The 16,401-nt window shown below is 37.1% G+C and overlaps 1 protein-coding gene across 1 annotated transcript in view; it reads right to left on the bottom strand.

Annotated features, from left to right (window-relative positions):
* The window catches only part of LOC107126966 (probable ATP-dependent DNA helicase HFM1), a 117,852-nt gene that overhangs the window by 58,617 nt on the left and 42,834 nt on the right, over positions 1–16,401 (bottom strand). Inside the window, 6 exon segments of the mRNA XM_074036510.1 lie at positions 10,433–10,570; positions 11,241–11,335; positions 12,211–12,356; positions 12,754–12,843; positions 13,195–13,209; positions 13,313–13,356. Of these exon segments, the coding sequence (XP_073892611.1) occupies positions 10,433–10,570; positions 11,241–11,335; positions 12,211–12,356; positions 12,754–12,843; positions 13,195–13,209; positions 13,313–13,356 (528 nt within the window).

Below are 16,401 nucleotides of genomic sequence, written 5' to 3'. Positions count from 1 at the left end.
CCCAGCAATCCTGTTACTGGGTATACCTACCCAAAGGAATGTAAATCATTCTTTTGTAAAGATACATGCACATGGATGTTCACTGCAGCACTGTTCACAATATCAAACACATGGAATCAACCTAAATCCCAATCAATGAAAGACTGTATAAAGAAAACGTGGTACATATACACCATGGGATACTATGTAGCCATGAAAAGGAATGAGATATGTCCTTTGCAGGGAAATGGATGGAGCTGGAAGCCGTTATCCTCAGCAAGCCAACACAGGAACAGAAAACCAAGCACCGCATGTTCTCACTTATAAATGGGAGCTGAACAATGAGAACACCTGGACACGTTGTAGGGAACAACACACACTGGGGCCTGTTGGGGAGGGCGAGGGGAAGGAGAGCATCAGGAAGAATAGGTAATGGATGCTGGGCTTGATACGTAAGTGATGGTATGATCTGTGCAGCAAACCACCACGCCACATGTTTACCTGTAGCAAATCTGCATGTCTGCACATGTACCAGAACAGTTGAAGGGGGAAAAATTGGCCTTTTGAGCCCTTCTCTCAGTACACATTACCTGGCAAGACAGGTAAAATCCTCAATTCAAACATGTGGATGAAAATACCTAGATACTTGAGTATTATGATTACAACCTAAAAAACAAAAACTATACGAAGCAGAATTATAGGGACATACAAACTAAAAACTGATATACAAAAAATAAACTCAAAGAGACAAAATAAAGTATAAGTAATATGAAGGAATAAGAAGTCATAAAAATGAATTAATTAGAAATACTATGTAAGAAAATTAAATCTAAATTAATAACAGGCTAAGAAATTACAAAGCCAGCACAGTGCAGCATCTGCCACAATTTGATGGGGAAGCTCAGAGTCCCATCTCCAGTGCTGCATCCCCTTTTTTCCAGGAGGCCTCAGGTCACTTGGCCACAGCCTCTGTCGCCCTGTGACCTGCAGATACTGGGAGATCCATAGGGAGAACTCTGGAACACCAGAAAAGCCAAGAAATTACATGCACAAATAAGAAATCATGTGAGCACACAGCAAGAAGGTGACTGTGTGCAAAGGAAGAGAATTCTCAACAGAATCTGACCATGTCAGCACACTTAACTCAGGCTTCCATTCTCCAGGAATTGAGAAAGGAGAAAGAGAACCAAGACAGCCGACTAGACACAGCCAGGAAGAGCATCTCCCACCAAGAGACCAGACCATCAGGAAGACCAGCACACTCGAAGCAGATCTGCAGAAGGAAGTCATTGAGGGTGGTTGGAGGGAGGACACAGACCCTGCATAGAAGCTGGGAACACAGCACTGGGCTTCAAAGCACCAGGACTCATTCCCAGCTCCTGGTGGCTCCTGGGACAGGGTGAGTTAAACAGGTGAGGAGTGGCCCACTCTTGTCATGGACCTCTGAAATCTTAGCTGCAGAAGACCTCATGACCCCCATAGACATTTAAGTTGGCAGAGACAACTGCCTAGAGAAGTGGCAGGGACAGGACTCCACCCTGTGTGGAGCCGAAAGGGTTTGGCGCAGCAATGGCTATAGTGGAGTACAGTCAGCAACGCCAATCCCCTAAGGCCTGCCATGCTCCTCTAAGTGGCTTTGACCTTTGTTGACTGTTGGAGCTAGACAGAGCAGGGCAGTCTTGTCCATGTGATGGGGCCAGTCTTATCTGAGTGCCCCCTGTCTGCCAGCCTCTTCTGAGGTCCCTCCATGGCCAAGCTCACTTGCAGTGTGGCCTCAGATGCCCAACTGGGGCACTTCCTGGTGGCTACCACCGTAGCTCCTTAGCCAGCAGATGCCACTTAAACATTAGATGGACCCTGCCGATGCACACCCACCAACAGCCTCTTCACACTGCTTTGCCAAAACACACCTGTCTGCAGCCTCCCCCAACCACTCTACTGGCATGCACTCAACCACGGCCTCCCCACACTGCTTTGCTAGCATGCACATGGTGCAAGGACCTTAGCACCACAGCCCCACCCCCACCAGTGCACCCCTGGCACATGGGGACCCCACTATGGTGCTGTCTTGCCACTGCTGATACACTGCAAACATGGACCCTGCTGTGCCAACACCACTGGTGCACATGCCCAGACTTCACTATGCTACTACCCAGCCACTGTTGGCATTACACATGAGTGTGGACCCTTATGCCACTGCCACATTGAAGTGTGGTTGCCAGTGAAACAGGAACACCTCTAACCCTCCAGTGCAGCAGGTACTTAACCTTGAGGGGCCAGCAAACAAAGCCACGAGCATGAAGTCCAGGTGCACTGAGCTGAGCCCAAGCCCTCTGAAATCATCCAGAAACAAGGCCAGTCAACTAAACCCAGCTTATGCCACAGTAAATCTCAATGGCATCAAGGAATATAAAAGAAAAAGCCCCATCTGAAGGACAGCAACTTCAAATATTAAAGGAACATCAGCCCAGACAGACGAAAAACAATTAGTCTATCTGGGCTGATGTTCTCGCACAAAGCAAGAACTCTGGCAACTCAAAATGCCAGAGTGTTTTCTTACTTCCAAACAACCACGTAGCTCCCCAGCAATGGTTCTTAACCAGGCTGAAATGGCTGAAATGACAGACCAAGAATTCAGAATCTGGATGGCAATGAAGATCATCAAGATTCACTAGAAAGTTGAAGCCCAATCCAAGAAATCTAAGGAACCCAGTAAAATGATTAACACGTAAAAGACAACATAGCCATTTTAAGAAAGAACCAAACTGATCTGATACAGCTGAAAAACTCACTGCAGGAATTTCATAAAACAATTGGAAGTATTAACAGCAGAATAAACCAAGCTGAGGAAAGCATGTCAGAGCTCAAAAACAAGGTTTGCAAATCTACTCAGTCAGAGAAAAATACAGAAAAAAGAATAAAAAAGAATGAACAAAACCTCCAAGAAACAGGGGATTATGTAAAAAGACCAAAATTTAAAACTCATTGGTAGCCCTGAAAGAGAGGGAGAGAGACAGCAAGAAACTTGGAAAATATAATTGAGAATACAGTTCAAAACATTTCCCTGACCTTGCCAGAGGGGTCAACATTCAAATTCAGAAAATTCACAGAGCCCCAGTGAGATAGTATATAGAACAGCCATCCCCCAAGACACATAGTCATCAGATTCTCCAAGGTCAATGGGCAAGAAAAAATATTAAGGACAGCTAGACAGAAAGGCAGGTTACCTACAAAGGGACACATATAAAGCTAACAGCAGATCTTTCAGCAGCTCCTTCAGCAAAAATCCTACACGCCAGAAGAGTTTGGGGGCCTATATTAAGCATTTTGTTGACAGGGCCTTACTCTGTCACCCAGGATGGATGGCAGTGGTGTAATCTTGGCTCACTGCAACCTCCTCCTCCTAGGCTCAAGTGATCCTGCCACCTCAGCATCCTAAGTAGCTGGGACTACAGACACATGCTGTCAAGCTCAGCTAATTTTTAGAAAATTTTTTTGTAGAGACAAGGTGTCACTATATTGTTCAGACTGGTCTCAAACTCCTGGGCTCAAGTAATCCTCCTGCCTCGGCCTCCCAAAGTGCTGGGATTACAGGCATGAGCCACTGTGCCCAGCTTTGGCATTCTTAAAGAAAAGAAACTCCAACCAAAAATTTCATATCCAGCCAAACTAAGCTTCATCAATGAAGGAGAAACAAAATCCTTTTCAGATAAGCTAAGGGAATTGTTTGCACCAGTCCTGCCTTATAAGAGGTCCTTAAGACAATACTAAACATAGAAATGAAAGACCATTACTGGCCATCACAAAGACACACTTTAGTATCCAGACCATTGACACTATAAAGCAATGACATAACATAACATAACAAATCTACATAACAACAAAATGACAAATCTACACATATCAGTATCAACCTTGAATGTAAACAGACTATAATACCCTACTTAAAAGGCACAGAGTGACAAGTTGGATAAAGAAGCAAAACCCAACTGTATGTTGTCTTCAATAGACCCATCTCATATGCAATGACACCCACAGGCTTAAAGTAAAGGGATGGAGAAAAATCTACCAAGCAAATGGAAAACAAAAAAAGCAGGGGTTGCTATTCTAATTTCAGACAAGACAGACTTTATACCATAACCATCAAAAAGGACAAAGAAGGACACTGATAATGATGAAAAGTTCAATATAACAAGAAGATTTAACTATCCTAAATATATATGCATCTAATACTAGAGCACACAGATTCATAAAACAAGTTTTTATAGACCTACAAAGAGACTTAGATACCTACACAATGATGGGAGGCTTCAACACCCCACTGACAGTACTAGACAGATCATCAAGGCAGAAAACAAATAAAAATATTCAGGACCTAAACTTGACACTTGACCAAATGGACCTAACAGACATCTACAGAACACTCTATCCAACAACAACAACATATACATTCTGTCATCTGTACATGTAACATACTTTAAAATCAACCACACACTCAGCTACAAAGCAATTCTCAACAAATTCAAAACACCAAAATCATACCAGGCACACTCTTAGACCACAATGCAGTAAAAACAGAAATCAATACTAACATCTTTCAAAGTCATACAATTATATGGAAATTAAACAACACACTTCTGAAAGACTTTTCCGTAAATAATGAACTTAAGGCAGAAATCAAGATATTCTTTGTAACTGATGAAAACAAAGGTAGCACATAGCAGAATCTCTGATATACAGGTAAAACAATGTTAAGAGAAAAGTTTATGGCACTAAATGCTCACATCAAAAACTAGAAGTATCACATTAACAACCTAACTAATATCACATCTAGAGGAATTAGAAAAGCAAGAGCAAATCAACCCCAAAGCTGGCAGAGGAATAGAAATAACCAAAATCAGAGCTGAACTGAACAAAATTGAGACACATAAAACCACACAAATGATCAACAAAACCAGATATTGGTTATTTGAAAGAATAAATAAGATTGATAGACTGCTAGCTAGAACAACAAACAAAAAACAGAAACTAGAAATATAAACACAATCAGAAATGACAATACAATGAAGACACAACCACCAATCTCATAGAAATACAAAACGAAAAACAAAACAAAACAAAAAACAACCAGAAACTATTATGAACACCTTTATACACACAAACTAGGAAATCTAGAAGAAATGGGGAGATAGATTCCTGGAAACACAACCTCCCATGATTGATCCAAGAAGAAACTGAAACCCTGAACAGACCAATAACAAGTTTCAAAACTGAATCAGAAATAAAAAGACTATCAACAAGAAAAAGCCCTGGACCAGACAGATTCACAGCCAAATTCTACCACATATATAAAGAAGAGCTGGCACCAAACCTACTGAAACTATTCCAAAAATTTGAGGAGGAGGAATTCCTCCCTAACTCATTCTATGAGGCCAGCATCATTCTGATACCAAAACTTGGCAGAGACATAACGGAAAAAACAAACAAACAAACAAAAAAAAAAATTCAGGCGAATATTCCTGATGAACATAGATGCAAAAATCCTCAACAAAATACTAGCAAACCAAATCCAGAAGCACATCAAAAAGCTAATCCACCATGACGAAGTAGGCTTTATTCTGGGGATGAAATATTGGTTCAATATACACAAATCAACAAATGTGATTCATTGCCTGAACACAACTAAAGACAAAACCCACATGATTATCTCAATAGATGTAGAAAAGGCTTCTGATAAAATTCAATATTCATTCATGTTCAAAAACCTCAACAAACTGGGTATTGAAAGAATATACCTCAAAATAGTAAGAGCAATCTATGACCAACCCACAACCAACATCATACTGAACAGGCAAAAGTTAGAAGCACTCCCCTTGAGAACCAGAACAAGACAAGGATGCCCACTCTCACCACTTCTATTCAACACAGTACTGGAAATCTTAGCCATAGCAACCAACCAAGAGAAAGAAATAAAGGGCACCCAAATAGGAAAAGAGGAAGTCAAACTATCTCTCTTCGCAGATGGTATGATTTTATACCTAGAAAACACCATAGTCTCTGCCAAAAGCCTCCTAGACCTGATAGACAACTTCATCAAAGTTTCAGGATACAAAATCAATGCACAAAGTCAGTAACATTTCTATACACAAATAACATGCAAGCTGAGAGCCAAATCAAGAACACGATCCCACAATAGCCACAAAAAGAATCAAATGCTTAGGAATATGGCTAACCAGAAAGGTGGAAGATCCTACAATGAGAATTACAAAATACTGCTCAAAGAAATCAGAAATGATACAAACAAATATATAAAACATTCCATGCTGATGGATAGGAAGAATCAATATTGTTAAAATGACCACACTGCCCAAAGCAATTTACAGATTCAATGCTATTCCTATCAAACTACCAATGACATTTTCACAGAATTTGCAAAAATTATTCTAAAATTTCTGTTCTTGCGACAGTTTGCTGAGAATTATGGTTTCCAGCTGCATCCATGTCCCTACAAAGGACACGAACTCATGTTCTCACTCATAGGTGGGAATTGAACAATGAGATCACTTGGACACAGGAAGGGGAACATCACACACCAGGGCCTATTGTGGGGAGCGAGGAGTGGGGAGGGATAGCATTAGGAGATATACCTAATGTAAATGACAAGCTAATGGGTGCCCCACACCAACATGGCACATGTATACATATGTAACAAACCTGCACGTTGTGCACATGTACCCTAGAACTTAAAGTATAATTTAAAAAAATTAAAATTGATGTGGAACCAAAAAAGAGCCTGAATAGTCAAAGCAATTCTAAATAAAAAGGACAAAGCCAGAAGCATCACACTACCTCACTTCAAACTATACTACAAGGCTACAGTAACCAAAACAGCATGGTACTATACAAAAACAGATACACAGACCAATGGAGCAGGCTAGAGAACCCAGAAATAAAAGCACACACCTACAACCATCTAATCATTGACAAAGTCAACAAAAAGTAGCAAAGGGGAAATGATTCTTTTTCAAAAAACAGTACTGGGACAACTGGACCCCTTCCTTTCACCATATGTAAAAATCAACTCAAGATGGATTAAAGACTTAAATGTAAAACCTAAAATGATTTTTTTAAAAGTTTAGAAGAAAACCTAGGAAATATCATTTTGGACATAGGTCCTGGCAAAGATTTCATGACAAAGACTCCAAAAGAACTGTAACAAAAACAAAAATTATTGAGTGGGATTTAATTAAACTAAAGAATTTTGCACAGCAAAAGCAACTATAACAGGGTAAACAGACAACCCACAGAATGGGAAAAACTATTTGTAAACTATGCATCTGACAAAGGTCAAATATCCAGAATCTAGAAGGAACTTAAACAAAGTAATAAGCAAATTATAAACAATCCTGTTTTTAAAATGGGCAAAGGACAGACATTACTCAAAAGAAGACATACACGTGACCAACAAGCATATGAAAAAATGGTTAACATCACTCATCACTAGTGAAATGCAAATCAAAACTGCAATAATATATCAACTCACACCAGTTAGAATGGCTATTACTATTAAAAAGTCAAAAAATAACAGATGTTGTTTTGCATATTTTCTCCACAGGCTGTGGAGAAAAGTGAATGTTTACATAGTGCTGATGCAAATGTAAATTAGTACAGCCATTGTGGAAAGCAGTTTGAAGATTTCTCAAAGAACTTCAAACAGAACTACCATTCAACCCAGCGATCCCATTACTGGCTATATAACCAAAGGAATAAAAATCATTCTACCATACAGACAAGTGTACACTTATGTTAATCACAGCACTATTCACAATAGCCAAGATGTGGACTCAACCTAGATGCTCATCAGTGGTGGACTACATAAAGCAAATAGTACATATAAACCATGGATTACTATGCAGCTATAAAAAGAATGAAATCATGTCCTTTGCAGCAACATGGATGGAGCTGGTGACTATTATCATAAGCAAATTTATGCAGGAATAGAAAACTAAATACCACATGTTTTCACTTATAAGTGGGAGCTAACATTGAGTATACTACAATAAACATCAGGCTACAATAAACACCAGGGCTTACTTGAGGGTGGAGGGTGAGAGGAGGGTAAGGAGTGAAAAACCACCTATCGAGTACTATGCTCATTACCCGGGTGATGAAACAATCTGTATGCCCCATGATATGCAATTTACCCACGTAACAAAGCTGCACATGTATCCCCTGAACCTAAAATAAAAGTTGGAAAGAAAAAAAAAAGAAATTACAAACCTACCCACCTGCTAAGGTCAACTACAATAGCTAAATGAAATGCAAGTATACGTAAGTAAATGGAATATTATTTAGCTATTTAAAAAAGCTTCCAGCCAGGCATGGTGGCTCACAGCTATAATCCTAGCACTTTGGGAGGGTGAAGTGGGAGGATCGCTTGAGCCCACAAGTTCTAGACCAGCCTGGGCAGCATAGGGAGGCTCTGCCTCTACAATTTTTCTTTTCAAAAGTTAGCCAGTGTGCTGGCATGGGCCTGCAGTACCAGCTACTCAGGTGGCTGAGGTGAGAAAATCACTTGAGCCCAGAAGGTTGAAGGTGCAGTAAGCTGTGATCACACCATTGGACTTCAGCCTGGGCAACAGAGTGACAGCCTGTCTCAAAAAACTTCCAAGACATACTAAGAAAAAAAGGAATGTGCAGAAGACTAAAATAATGGAGGTTTAAAAAAATATGCCCACAAGGCCAGGCACGGTGGCTCACGCCTGTAATCCCAGCACTTTGGGAGGCCAAGGCAGGTGGATCACTTGAGATCAGGAGTTCGAGACCAGCCTGGTCAACATGGTGAAGCGCCATCTCTGCTAAAAATACAAAAAATTACCCAGTCATGGTGGCGCGTGCCTGTAGTCCCAGCTACTCAGAAGGGTAAGGCAGAGAATTGCTTGAACCTGTAAGGTGGAAGTTGCAGTGAGCCAAGACTGTGCCACTGCACTCCAGCCTGGGCAACCAAAGAGGCTATCTCAAAAAAAAGGAAAAAAAATGCCCACAAATTCTTTGATATTCTCCTCTCTGAGAGATGAACTTAATCCCTCTTGCCTTCATGTGACCAAGACTCAGTGACTTGCTTCTAAAAAACCCAATAAAGCAGAAGTAATGATGTGTGACTTCAGAGACAAAGATATAAAAAAGTACTGCTGCTTCTGATTTAGTCTGTCTCTGTCTTTCTCTCTCTTTCTCTCTTGGATCATTCATCCTGAGAAAAGTCAGCTGCCATGCTATGAGGAAAGATCCACCTGGCAAAAGACTGAGGCCTACCAGCAACTGTGAGAAACTGAGGCCTCTAACTTATAGCTCTGTGAGTGAGACTACTTAGAAGTGAATCTTCAAGATCCAGAAAAGCCTTCAGATGACTGCAGCCCTAGCTGACATATCTTACAATCTAAAGAGAGCCTTTGACCCAGAGCCACTTAGCTTAGATACTCCCAGATTCCTAACCCACATAGGCTGTGCGAGATAATAAATTCTGGTTGTTTCCAGATGATTTGTTTTAGGGTAATTTGTTAAAAGGAATGGAAAACGAATACAATATGCCACCATTTGTGTTTAAATGGTGGAAAAATAAAATTACATTTTCTTATTTACATATGCAAAAAATATTATACAAAAAAGATATACCAATGATTACAGAACTAGGGGAGGGAAAGGGGAGAGATGGGAATTGAACAACTGTGTAGGTGGGGATATATATGGAAGAATTTTAGTTGTATATATTCCTTCACTTTATGATTTTTGAACTAAGTAAATGTATTACCTAGTTGAAACAAAATTTTTAAGTGATATGAATATTTATATAGATATTCTTTTAATATAGACTTATATTAATTACTCTTTGAGATCTGAAAGTTTTGAACCTCTGTGCATTAGAATAATTCAACAAGTCAGGCATTAATTTGGTATTCAACAACCCCAAGTTGAATGAATGAATGAAAAAACCCTCTGGAAGCCACATAACCAGATGTAGGTTAGCTTTAGAAGCAAGATGAAAATTGTGACGGCAACAGTAGCACTATATACTTTCATTTCTTATAAATTGAAAAATAAACAGTCATAAACTCAGAAAGAGTAGTTGAACACTAAGTACATACAAAATTCAAAACTTTTTGTAACTTTAACTTATTTTCAATGATTTAGACATTTCTGCTATTTTTATTGGAGTTGAATTTTTTTCTACTAGATCTATTTTTAACGGTGCTGATTTCAAACCTTGTTGAAATACTAGAAGTAAAACAGATAAAAATTTCTCAGTTTGTCTGCTCTTGTCTCTAAACGTATTTGGGACTGTTGTTACTTTTTGTTTTGTTATCTATTAGTTTCTATAATCTATCCTGTAACTTACTAGTAGAAATACAGACCTAGCTGGCTTGAAAAAATTACTACTTTTCCAAGTCAAAGTAACAAATCATAATGAGATGGATTTTTCAAGGCTCTGATATAAAGCAAAGTTGATCGTATTCATTCCAAAGCAATATTCACATCCGCAATGGTATGCAGTACTATCTCTGCATTTAAATGTTCAATAAGATGTCTGTGCAAACTAATGAAAAAAAAAAACTTTGCATTACAAATATGCAGTTCAATGCCATAACTCTTAATTGTTAACTTTAATAATATATAATATACCCATTGCCACTTTACTAATTCATGAACTATAACTTAATTTCCAAAAGCATAAAAGAAAAACTTAAAAAGTCAGTTCAGCTTCTAAAAAGGCTTCCGATATATCTCTCTACTCTATGGCTGTAGAAGACAGATTATTGCTTTAACAAAAGTTGAAGCATAAATTATATCCTATTTTCTCCAAAAGAGAATACATTAAATACCTTACTAATAGGTCCCAGATTTCCTCTATTATTAAAATAAGATGTGAAAATAGTTCTCCTTTATTACAAATTAGTAATTATAAATTTATATAATTTCATATTTAAATTATAATATAATCATAATTACTAAGGCTTTATTACAAATTAGGGTTTGTTATAAACAAGAATACATGCTTGCCAATAACTACCAGTGAATAAAACTTCTAACTTTTAAAAAAATTATTAAATTCCCTAAAGTGACACAAACTTTCCAGTTAAATTGTTGAAAACTTTACAGAAAATGGCCTTTAAAAATCTCCAAACCAAATTTCCCTTTGATATTCTAAAAGGAAATAAGATAAGCTATATTAGCATTAGTATCTTTTTGGAACATTTTTGTATTACCTGCTTTTTACAGTGTCTCTACAAACTAACATCTGAATGTACTTGTCTCTTGTGCTTAATCGAGTCATGATAACTGCAGTAGCTGTAGTGTCAAACTGGGGAAAAAACAAACAGAAATTTAGTGAAGAAGAGCACATTTTGGTACCAGTCCTCTGCAATAACTCAAGACTTTCATTTTATATTAAACAGTCTCCTTGTCTGAAATAATACTTCGAAAAGGCCTTAAAAATGCTCTCACTTTGTTAACCTAAAATTTAATTTAAAAGCCTTCCAAGAGTATAGCGTAAATATCACTTTGGTTTCAATGTAACATAATTTTGGCAATGATAAAATCAAAACAAACTCTGGTAACTGCATAAAAGTTGTAAGATTTGGTATAGTTTACATATAATCTGATTACTCTATGAAATTATAGAATTGTATAACACAATATTTACAAATGTTTTGAAAATATGCTCTTCCTGATGTTCCCATAATAGCTACAAAAATGACTTATTCATGTATTTGTCAGAGTAGGGTATGTTTTGAAACGTATTTGGGCTGACTTTTGTCATAATGCCTGGGAACACTATTAGCATTTAGTGTTAGGACCCAGGGATGTTACATGCTCTGTAATGTGACAGCCCGAAACAAGATAAACCTGTTCCATCCAAAATGCTGAGTACCTCCATTCAGAATTAAAAAAAAAAACAAAACAAACAAACAAAAAGTCATAATAAAAAAAAGACCTTTAACAGAATACCCATTCATAAACCCATCCCTTCATCAGCCAGTGCAAGCTTACACAGAATGAAGGAAGTATGTCCCAGTTGGTGAGGCTTGTTTTACTTTTATTCCTCCATTAAAGGTAAATTTTCTCTGCTATATTACTTTTAAGCCTGATGTAATTATGACAGCTAATCAAAAAATACACAATTTTTTTGTTTTTATCATGTTTTTAAGTATAAAAAGCAAAATTATTGTCACTTACTTGAGGTCGACCAGCTCTACCAATCATCTGTAGAATATTTGTTTCACTGTACTCTTCAAACAGTCCTCCAGCATAATGCATTGTAGATTTTATAACTACTAGGTGAGCAGGCAAATTTACTCCCATAGCTAAAGTACTGGTAGTAACTGCATCAGATTAAGACATAGTAATTTTGAGCCATTTAACTTTATTGCTTCAGGAAGACATTTTAATAAAAGACATTCTTATAAAGGTAATAAAAACTCATATATAAGAAATTTAGAAAGGAAAAAAGAACATTACAATCTAAAATAGTAACACACTTAAATCCAAAACTTATTAATTTCTTGTTTTTCAAATTACACTGTGTTCAATAATATGACAAAGAACTAAACATTGCCAAAGAATCTACTGTAACATCTACATGCATAGGTAACCACTTAATTTTATGTTCTCAGAAGAAAAGCAGAAACAAGCAGAATATTTGAGCTTTTCCTTTTTTTCCTCTGAAAAATAATTTTCCAAAATATTTTAGAGTATCCACAAGAAATATGTTTTAGTTACAAAGAATTGGTAAATCTCCAATAGTAAAAGCTCCTTCAACTACTTTTCTATCTGACAGCTCCATACTAGCATGATGATAAGCAGCACCATCTTTTTTTTTTTTTTTTTTTTTTTTTTTTTTTTTTTTTTTTTTTTTTTTTTTTTTTTTTTTTGAGACGGAGTCTCGCTGTGTCTCCCAGGCTGGAGTGCAGTGGCGTGATCTCGGCTCACTGCAAGCTCCGCCTCCCGGGTTCACGCCATTCTCCCGCCTCAGCCTCCCAAGTAGCTGAGACTACAGGCGCCCGCCACCACGCCCGGCTAGTTTTTTGTATTTTTAGTAGAGACGGGGTTTCACCATGTTAGCCAGGATAGTCTCGATCTCCTGACCTCGTGATCCACCCGCCTCGGCCTCCCAAAGTGCTGGGATTACAGGCTTGAGCCACCGCGCCCGGCCAACAGCACCATCTTTTAAGATATCTGTAATAGAAATATATCAGCTGTTACTATTAATATTTCATCAATAATTGGCACCTTTCATCTGTATGTGAAAATGCTATTCAAAAATTATCTCTAAACCTACCTCTCAGTTTTGAATCTCTTATGGAATATGCATACTTCTGTAACCTATTTAAAAATACCATAAAATTATTGAGTTACTCCCAGGAACATTAAAGAACTCTGAAACAGTTTATTATTTTAAAACATAGATGTATCAAAAAAATTTCACAATATCATTATCTGAAAACTATTTTTAAGAAGTAGAAAATATCCAACTTTCATATTCAAAAGTCCCTAAACTTATGAGCTATAATATTAAAGCTCACTTTTAAGCGAAGAATTTGGAAAACTCACTTTCCCCAAGAAAACAACATAATTGGTGATTAACAACTCAGAATATAAGTCTACTCTCAAAATTTGCCTAAAAAAATTGTAAGAAGTAACAATTTTGAAAACTACTATATCACTGGTAAGTAAGCAAAACTAACTAACAACAACAACAACAAAAAACCCCATGGAAATAAACAATAGTTGTTTCCAGTGCTCTGAGACATGGCATTTAAAAAAACTGTTACAAGAAGCAAAGAAGGTCATAATTTAATGATAAAGGGGTCAATTCATCAAGAGCACATAAGAATTGTAAAAATATCAGGGGATCGAGACCATCCTGGCTAACACGGTGAAACCCCGTCTCTACTAAAAATACAAAAAATTAGCCGGGCGCGGTTGTGGGCGCCTGTAGTCCCAGCTACTCGGGAGGCTGAGGCAGGAGAATGGCGTGAACCCGGGAGGCAGAGCTTGCAGTGAGCTGAGATCCGGCCACTGCACTCCAGCCTGGGCGACAGAGGGAGACTCCGTCTCAAAAAAAAAAAAAAAAAAAAAAAAAAAAAAGAATTGTAAAAATATAAACATCCAACACTGAAGCATCAAAATATATAAAACATTATTAAAGGACATGAAGAGAGAGATAGACAGCAATACAATAACAGTAGGGGTCTTCAAAATCCCACTTTCAATAACAATAGATTAACCAGACAGAAAGTTAACAAAGAAATACTGGACTTGAATTGTACTTTGAGTCAAATGGACCTAACAGACAAATACAGAACTTTGCATTCAATAGCAGCAGAATGTATATATGCTTTTCTAGTGCATATGAAACGTTCTACAGGACAGATCATACATTAAGCCACAAAACTAGATTTAACTATTTTTAATTAATCTAAATTCAAGACAATTGAAATCATATGTAGTATCATTTCTGACCACAACAATATGAAACTAGAAATCAATAACAGGAAAAATCTTGAAAAAAACCACAAGTATGTGGAAACTAAACAACATGCTCCTCAACAATCAATGGTCAAAGAAACCAAAAGGGAAATTTAAAAATATCTTGAGACAAGAAACAATGGAAAGACGACACACCAAAACCTATGAGATGTGGCCAAAGTGCTTCTAAGAGGATTTTTTTTTTTTTTTTTTTTTGAGACGGAGTTTCACTTTTGTGGCCTAGGCTGGAGTGCAATGGCACAATAGCAGCTCACGGCAACCTATGCCTCCCGGGTTCAAGTGATTCTCCTGCCTCAGCCTCCTGAGTAGCTGGGATTACAGGCATGTGCCACCACACCTGGCTAATTTTGTATTTTTAGTAGAGACATGGTTTCCCCATGTTGGTCAGGTTGGTCTTGAACTCATGAGGAAATTTTAATCATTAAGTGTCTACATGAAAAAAGAAGATATTAAATAGACAGCCTAACATTATACCTACAGGAGCGAGCAAAAGAACAAACTAAATGCAAAGTTAGCAAAAGAAAGGAAATAATAAAGATCTGAACAGAAATAAATCAAATAGAGCACAAAAACCAAAAAAACATAGAAAATGATCAATAAAACCAAGACTTGGTTCTTTGAAAAAATAAAATAAATAAACATCTAGCTAGACTAAGGAAAAAAAAAAAAGAAGAACCAAATAAAATAAAAAATGAAATTGGAGAAGTTACAACAGATGCCTCAGAAATTAAAGAGATCATAAGGGACTATTACGAACAATTATACATTAATAGTAACAAATTGGATAACATATAGGAAATGGACAAACTCCTAGAAAAATATAACCTGCTAAGTTTGAATCAGGAAGAAACAGAAAGCTTAAACAGACCAATAACACATAATGAGATTGAAGTAGTAATGAAAAATCTTCCAACAAGGAAAAACCCAGAACCAGATAGCATCACAACTTAATTCTACCAAACATTCAAAGAAGAATCACTACCAATACTTCATAAACTATTCCAAAAAATACAGCTAGAGGGAATATTTCCAAACATATTTTGTGAGGCCACTATCACTTTGATACCTAGGTCACATAAAGACACTAGAAGAAAACTACAGGCCAGTATCTCTGATGAATATTGATGCAAAAATCCTCAATATAATGTAAGCAAACTGAATTCAACAACACAACAAAAAGGATTATACATCATGGCCAAGTGGATTTATTCCTGGCAAGTAAGGCTGGTTTAATACATGCAAATCAACCACTGTGACATATCATATTAACAGAATGAAAGATAAAAAACACAAGATCATCTCAATTGGTGCAGAAAAAGCATTTGATAAGTTCAACATCCTTTCTTGATAAAATCTCTTAAGATGCAGGCATATAAGGAAAACTTCTCAACTAACGTTAACAAAGGTCACTTATGAAAAGCCCACAGCCAACATCATAATGAATAGGGAACAACTGAAAGCTTTTCCACTAAGACACAGTACAAGGCAGGGATGCGCACTCTCACCGCTTCTGTCCAACATAGTACTGGATGTACTAGCAAGAGCAATCAGATAAGAAAAAAAAATAAATAAAAGGAAGTCAGATTTGAAGGGAAGAAGTAAAATTATCTTTACAACATTATCTTACATGTAAAAAAACTCAAAGACTTATTAAAAACTGTTAGAACTAATAATTCAGTAAAGTTGCAGGATCCAAAATCAATATACAGAGATTAGTAGCATTTTTAAACACAAATAATAATTTAACTGAAAAAGAAATCTAGAAAACAATACCAGTTATGATAGTATCAAAAAATAAAATGCTTAGAAATAAGTTTAATTAAGGAGGTAAAAGATCTGTACACTGAAAGTTATCAAACAATGGTGACAGAAATTCAA

This window comes from Macaca fascicularis, chromosome 1 (assembly GCF_037993035.2).
Source record: "Macaca fascicularis isolate 582-1 chromosome 1, T2T-MFA8v1.1".
NCBI classification, from domain to species: domain Eukaryota; kingdom Metazoa; phylum Chordata; class Mammalia; order Primates; family Cercopithecidae; genus Macaca; species Macaca fascicularis.
This window is presented reverse-complemented; position numbering and strand designations above follow the sequence as displayed.